Raw genomic sequence first — 7,500 nt, forward strand, 5'->3', positions numbered from 1 at the left:
ATATACAGATACTTGTACACGGGCACACATCAACACACGCTATATTAAAACGTATATTCAGGCTAGAGAGACTTTTCTCTCAGAAATTAATTCAGTTGTATCCTATTGTATAGAATGTATATAGTACTTCGTAGAAATAATATACAAAAATGGAAATGTAAGAGGAAAGATTTTTTTCCTGAAGGTGCAGTATATATTGATAGATGTACATTTTTTGTATAAAGGAATGGAACATTATTTTTTTATAATGGTGTTCAACTTGAATTAATTCACAAACAATCAGAGACTTCGCGCTGACCCAGCCATACTAGCTTCTAAAGTGGTTGTCACTTACTGTAATATTGCTATTTAGAACAAATTACAGTGTTTCTCGAGTTAGAAAAGACAATGCTACGTAATATTTGAGTCTGAAATATTGCAATCTGCGTGCATTTTCTGGTAATTATGGTCGGAGAACTGTGAGGGTGTTGACGGTTTTTGAGAGAATCCGTTTCAATTATACTGTAATTTGGGGACATCTGGTGCATATTTTATTACATAATTTTAAATGATTATATATATTTTTATCGGCGCTTTTTTTTCTCTCGTTTTTTTGCTTTGGTGAAAATCTACGAATTATTCATGTTTTTTTTAATGCTGCATGGATTCATTTTAATTATTGTATGATTTATCCAAATCAAATCTTTTAAAAACATTAGGGTATCGACTTTTTCCTAGTTTCATTGAGGTGATTAAGACTGATGAAGTGTGTTGTTTCACATTATTATCCAGAAGCAATCGCTTTTGGGGTTTTACTGTTCAAGAAGACCATAAGAATACGACAGCTTTAGGACATTTTTTTTTATTTACTTGCAAAATATAACAGTGACTAGGAACAAAAGGAATATTGACATGGATAATCGATGGACTACTGGTATGATGGTTGTGGCTGGTATGCGGGTTGTGGCTGGTATGCGGGCTGGGGTTGGTAGTGCTGGGGAGGGAAGGTGATGGGGGGGCCGTACTCGTGGGGGTACTGAGCCTCGCCGTAGTAGGTGACCTCAGCCTGGTAGCCGTTGTAGTGGTCGGCCACGTAGTTTACCTGTAGTAGAGCAAACGAACAAATGAAACACAAAACAATAATCGTAGCAAAATATATGAGTATTAAAAATATGAAAAGAATTATTCAGTTTGAAACAGTTAAATCTATTTTTTACCGTCTGCTTCCGGCCATCAGGGAGCTGGACGGTGTAGGACCCCTTGACCGTCTTGCCGTCGGAGTCTTCGTTGTGGCCGAAGTCGGTGCCGGCGTATTGGTCGTTGATGGCGTAGGCGTAATTATACGGAATGGGATCCTGTTGAAAAAAGGAACGATCATTAGCGTATTGTCAGTTTCCTTACTTATATTTTCACGATACGTATTATAGGCCGTGCCACATCGTATACTGACCTCCTTGTATACAAGCTGATGGGGAGGAGGGCCATAGGGGTCTGAAGGAAAGGCCAGGGCAGCTCCCGCCACGGCCATGAGTAACGTTACCTTGAAGTATAATGATTAAATTAATAAATATAGAAATCAAATTATGTAAACGTTTCTGAGGTATGCATTTGTCTATATATCTTTACACACACACACACACACATATATATATATATATATATATATATATATATATATATATATGTAAATATGCATCCACATAGTTACATGTAAATATATACAAACATTCATACATACATGTATGCATACATATATTCATGCTTTATACACACAAATTCATATATACGTTCACTGCCACCAAATATTTTTCTTCACATATTCTTCATGTTGAATAATAATTCCGTATGCAGAACCTTGGAGAACATATTGCTGAAGCCTGTAAGGTGCGGACAACACGCTGAGACGAGGATGAGCGAATGGTACCTCAGCAGCCGCCGTTGCCTCCTTATATACACTGACTGAAGACATAGCGGTACCCCCCTCCCCTGCCCCCATCCCGTGCCGTTTCAAGTACCTCCAGCCCGCAATTAGTCTGTCGTGACATTGCTTTATCGCGGAACGTTTGTAGGGCAGGTGGAGAGAGAGAGAGAGAGAAAGAAAGAGAAAGACAAATAGACAGACAGATAGAGAAAAGGGGGAAGAAAGAGAGAGGGAGAGATACAGATAGACAGGAAGGGAGAGGAGCGACAGAGATAGGTAGGGAAGTAGGAAGCGGGAGGGGGTGTGGGGGGTAGTGATAAGCAAACCTACTAACAGAAAGTAGAAGTGTATTGTTCAGGGGCAAAAATATCGGTCACGATGACTTTCTCGTTTGAAAGCTGGCGAATTTTCCTTTGGAAGAGGATTCCAGTTACACGACCGCAATGTCAAGGAGAGGCACGAGTGGGAAACATATGAGTAATAAGCGAAAACATTTTACACTTTCTTTTAAACTCGAAAAATATCACGAAGATAATGATGGGATTGGGTACATGGGTATCTCATAATAGAGGAAACACGCTGATACTAGTTACATTTTGTAAATAGCGTTATATGTGTGTGTGTGTGTGTGTGTGTGTGTGTGTGTGTGTATCCGAGATTAAAACATTTTGATGCTAACGAAATACCCTAAGTCTAAGGGAAAATGAAGCTGAGATTTATCCAACGTGGGCAATGTGAGGCGAATCAACAGTGAGGCAACCGCCGTGTTTGATGTGCACCGTCGCTCAGTCAACAGTGTTTGTACAAGGCTACTCCAGAGCGCCGTGTCCTTTCACAGGCCGTATGACAGCGCCGATACCATTGGCAGGGAGAAAATTTACCCTTCCAAGCCTTCCACAACTTCTTACGTCGTCCCTTTTTAAGATTTTTTTTCCTTCTTTCATCAAAATATTCTTTTATTTTCTGTTTTCATATCGCTCTGGCCTCCCTTCATATGTAGTTACTTCGTACTCCTCTTCCTTATCCCTCTCCCCTTTCTAATGTTCTTCTTCCTCCCTATCATTAACATCATCAACATCATTCTCTTCTTTCTCCTTTCCCTTCCTCCCTCCCAGATCCTCTTCCTCGTCCCCCTCCACCACCTCAGCCTGTTTTGCGAAATTATGTCTTCTATCGGCATTATGTCTTTGTCCCAAGGAACGAAGGGAGGAGAGAAGACACAAAGGATAATGAGGTTGGAGTAGGAAGGTGAAGCCGATACTTTTTTAATTTTTTTAAGGGGTTTATAAGGGAAATTATGAGATAATTTATAATGGAAATAATATTATTTATTATGAGGAGGGTATTATCTCACGAAGATATATATATAGGGGTTACACGTAATGGAAAAATGGAGGATAAAAATAAGAGGGAAAAGGAACAAGCAAAATTAATATGTAGAAAATATCGAAGGAATAAAACACAGACAGGGAGGGAATTGTTCGAACGAACATAAAATGCACACCAGGGAAAGGATAGAAAATGAAACTGATGCTGATTATGATAAACGAGAAGTCATATAGAAAATGAAAGAGAATCGACGAAGGGAAGACTTCCTGGCAATAAATGGCAGACAAGGACCCCCCCCCCAAAAAAAAAAAAAAAAGATAATAATGATAATATAAACTTGTCTTGATTGATGGCACTGGCAATACCCAAGCGGAGACAAAACCGATTGTTGTTGGAAAGATTGACTCTTAAGATAAATAGTTTATAGATACAAATAACACGAGACATTATGAATTTTATAACCTCTGAAATTAAGATTTTTTTTTTTTTTTTTTTTTAATCCGTGAGATGAATAGTTTATGAAATGATGGATACTTTAGAAACAAATTCATGAAAGGGTGTAATGAATATTAATGATATGAATAAGTTATGAATAGTGGAGATGAATAAGTAAGGAAGAGATATGTTTAACCTATTTATTGTTTTGATTTCCCAGAAATGGTTAAAAAAAAAAAAAAAAATCGCCACTGCGTAAATATGCATGTAGTAATTAGGCGCGTAGACTATATTAACCCCTTGCCGACGGATACGACGGGTAGACACGTGCTTTGCCCACTGTTAGTACTTGTTTGATTGTTTATACACATAGATGGCTATACTTGTACTAAGTCACCAATGAGCCAGTTAGGAGTACTGCCCGTCTCGCCCGTTCACCCTTTTCTTTGATTTACGAAATATTTTACCTTATCTTATTTTGCTGTTACTAATATTAAAAAACATTATAATAATTATAATGTTTATAATAAAAATAACACCATCGATATCCATAGCACTAGTAAAAAACACGTTTTTCCCGCTAATTCAAATCACGTATGGTCACAAGGTCTATTAATTGACTCCTTTGTGGCTAAGCACTAGCAGAGCCATCTATGAGCAGACATTTCACAAACAATATAGAAAATGGGCACAGCATTTTCCCCATTTTTTGTTCATTTTCCCCGACGGCATTGGGTTAAGTGAATTGGCAGGTGATTGTAGGTTAATTAAATTCGACACTTTATTTTGCTTACTATTTATTGTTCTCCTTATGTTTGGAGTTCGACTAATGGCGCAGTGTTCAGAGAGTAGTTATTATTTCAGTGTCTGAACTCGATTCCCAGATAAATTATTAGATTACAATATTGTGTGTGTGTGGTTGTATGCATATGATTTTTTTTTTTTTTTTTTTTATCTTTCTCTTCTCTGTTTTCTTTTTTCTTCTCTTTTCGCTCTCCTTTTTTTTCTAATTAGCAATAGTCCTCGAGGGAAAACTATTTTAACAAGTTTTACTGCCAGGTAATAAGATCGCGAAGCGGAGCGCGGACAGCTTCCGGCGTGAGCGATTTGCACATGGGCTCCCCGAGAACAGGGAGGCGTCATGGGCATGCTGAGTGCTGCTGACTGGGAGGAGTTAATGATAGGATGCAATTGCTTTAGGGCACAGGTTTTCTCGGGAATTTTCGTGACGGAACTATTTTTCGCGCTCCGTTTAGTCGAGGGTTGCCATGGCGAGTACATGGCGCGTGAATGCTCCCATGTTCGCTCTTGGCGTAAGCTGTCGGGGTCTGCTGAGGGATAGTTAGCCTTTTCTCTATTCGTCGGTGCCTTTTTCTGGCCTCTTTCTGCTTTTTTATGATTTTCTGTTCCCCATCGGTGTAATGGCCTCCCTATCTAAATTTTCTTCTGGTAAACAAATACTCAAGCTTCAGTATAGTACCCATGTCAGTTCTCCCTTTTATTAATATGTTTGTATATATGTTGATGCACAAACACACACGTACACACACACACACACACACACACACACACACACACACACACACACACACACACACACACACACACACACACACACACACACACAAACACACACTCTCTCTCTCTCTCTCTCTTCTCATACACACACACACACGAAGAACGAAGCGAAGAAAAAAGTATAGGAATTGAAAAGTATAGGATTGGGGAAAAGATGGAGAAAGGGAGATGGAGAGAGAGTGTAAGAGAAGAAAGAGAGAGTATGTGTGTGGAATAGGGAGATTTATTTTTTTAGAATCTTTCCTTATATCGTAATAATTAGGCAAGAGAAAGTGGCGGGCGAGAGGGAGTCTCCATGAGCGTGGAGAATCCCCCATTGAATTAGTTCTCCGGCAGAGATTAAGGCTTATCTAGCATGACATAGTGGAATTCATACTGTACGAAGTTTCGGCGGTAAGAGTTTTGATGTACACGTTCAACGAGTGAGAAGTAGAGCGAGCTAGTTTCTATCTAAGGCGAGAAAAGTGCGGGGAAAATGGGCTCAAACTTCGGTAGAGCAATTAGAGTAGCGTGATAGAAAACTGGAAGAGTGCTTATGTCCCGGATATTCGTAAATTCTTTCCTTGCCGACACCCTTCCTGATTTCCTCACACACACAAACGCGCAAACACACACACACACACACACACACACACACACACACACACACACACACACACACACACACACACACACACACACACACACACATTCTCTCTCTCTTTCTCTTCCTGCCTCTTTTTCTGCTTACATCCATCAGCGGAGCGCCGAAAACCGCGGCCGGGAATTGCTACCTGACCTTATGCCGGTCGGTCAGTCATGGCCCGGAGTTTCGCAAGCTTTTGGTAAGAGGATGGAAATGGCCGAGGGACTTTAAAGGTACTGTGACTCGCGGGAGATGAAGTCATGGAGTAGAGGGGGACGAGTAGGGGAGGTAGGTGTAAGTAAAGAACGAGAGAGAGAGGTGGAAGTAGAGGAGGTGGAGTCGGCGAGCAAGGAAAGGGGAATAGAGAAATGCTTTTGGCTCGCCTTTGTCTGGGATTGATGGTCATATAGGGTGAGGGGAGTTCCTGGTCAGCGAGTCATCGGTGCGGAGCGAGGCTGGACGCGAAACGCCGTTCGACGCTCCATTCCGAAAGGGTTCCGCAGGATTTTTCCCGTGTATCGCGGGGCGGCTGTGATAGGAAGTGAATTTTTCCTCTTTTTGTACTCTATCCTCTTTTTAGTTTTTTAGGATTCCATGGGAGGGTAACACGGGCTGAATAAAAGGGGAATTTGTGACTTTGTGTTTGTTTGTTTGTTGTTTGTCTGTAGGTGTGTGTGTGTGTGTGTGTGTGTATGTGTGTGTGTGTGTGTGTGTGTGTGTGTGTGTGTGTGTGTGTGTGTGTGTGTGTGCGTGCGTGCTCGTGCGTGCGTGCGTGCGTGCACATGCTCGAAGATCAGATGACATCTGTGAATTATTTACTTTCAAACCTCACCATCATCATCGTTTCCATCATTATCACTATTATCATTAAAATATTGCATTACCTGATTTCTAGACCAAGCCTAAGCGAGGGGCAAACCATTATTTACTAAAAATGTTTTCTTTGACACCTTGCGTTTTTTGCTGGTGAAATTTAAAGTTATTTACATGTAGTACTTTCCCAGTTGGTCACTAAAGGCCACGAGGTGTTGTCTCTAATTTCGTGGCTGACGTGGCCTGGCGTTACCCTGTGGGAAGGCTTCTCCAGTCTCATTAGGCAGCCGCTGACGCTCGTAAGTTTATGGGCTGACACTGAAATTTGGGCGAAAAGTGGTATTTTCTGCTGAGTAAGGAGTGGTAAGTATGATTTCTTTCACCTCTGATTATGGATTATTTTTTTCTGTTGCCGCGCGCAGATACTCGCGTGTATATACACAGACAGATATGAATATTGGTATAAAATTTGCTGTAATCATCTGTGTAAGAGCTACATGTAGATAGACCAATGTGAATATAGATATAAATGTGGCGTTAACCAACTGTGTAAGAGCTACATGTAAATAAACAGATATAAATATAGATAGAGCTGTGGCTTTATCCAACTGTGTAAGAGCAAAGCCAAAAGCAAACTTTTTCAGATTTTTCAGATGTCTTCCAAAATCACGAGTGGAAACCTAGTTTCCCCGAGGAAGTTTGGAGAACTGTTAAAAGATGCCGGAACATTTTTATGATAAGTGACATGTGTAATTGCAGTTGCGATAAAAGTATCTTTATTATCAATAAAATCAGATCTGCATTTTTATATGAATTTGGA

At 40.3% G+C, this 7,500-nt stretch overlaps 2 protein-coding genes across 2 annotated transcripts in view; one reads left to right on the forward strand and one right to left on the reverse strand.

Moving 5' to 3' along the window:
* Positions 1 to 7,500, forward strand: part of LOC125031263 (neurobeachin-like) — a 1,410,248-nt gene that overhangs the window by 959,020 nt on the left and 443,728 nt on the right.
* Positions 761 to 1,884, reverse strand: LOC125032415 (cuticle protein 7-like). Its single transcript, XM_047623528.1, has 4 exons — positions 1,834 to 1,884; positions 1,430 to 1,519; positions 1,197 to 1,334; positions 761 to 1,081 (listed from the first exon to the last, which is right to left on the reverse strand). The coding sequence occupies exons 1-4, from the start codon at positions 1,843 to 1,845 to the stop codon at positions 908 to 910; spliced, it is 414 nt and encodes a 137-aa protein (XP_047479484.1). The 5' UTR covers positions 1,846 to 1,884; the 3' UTR covers positions 761 to 907.

The sequence above is a fragment of the Penaeus chinensis genome, chromosome 2 (assembly GCF_019202785.1).
Source record: "Penaeus chinensis breed Huanghai No. 1 chromosome 2, ASM1920278v2, whole genome shotgun sequence".
NCBI classification, from domain to species: Eukaryota; Metazoa; Arthropoda; class Malacostraca; order Decapoda; family Penaeidae; genus Penaeus; species Penaeus chinensis.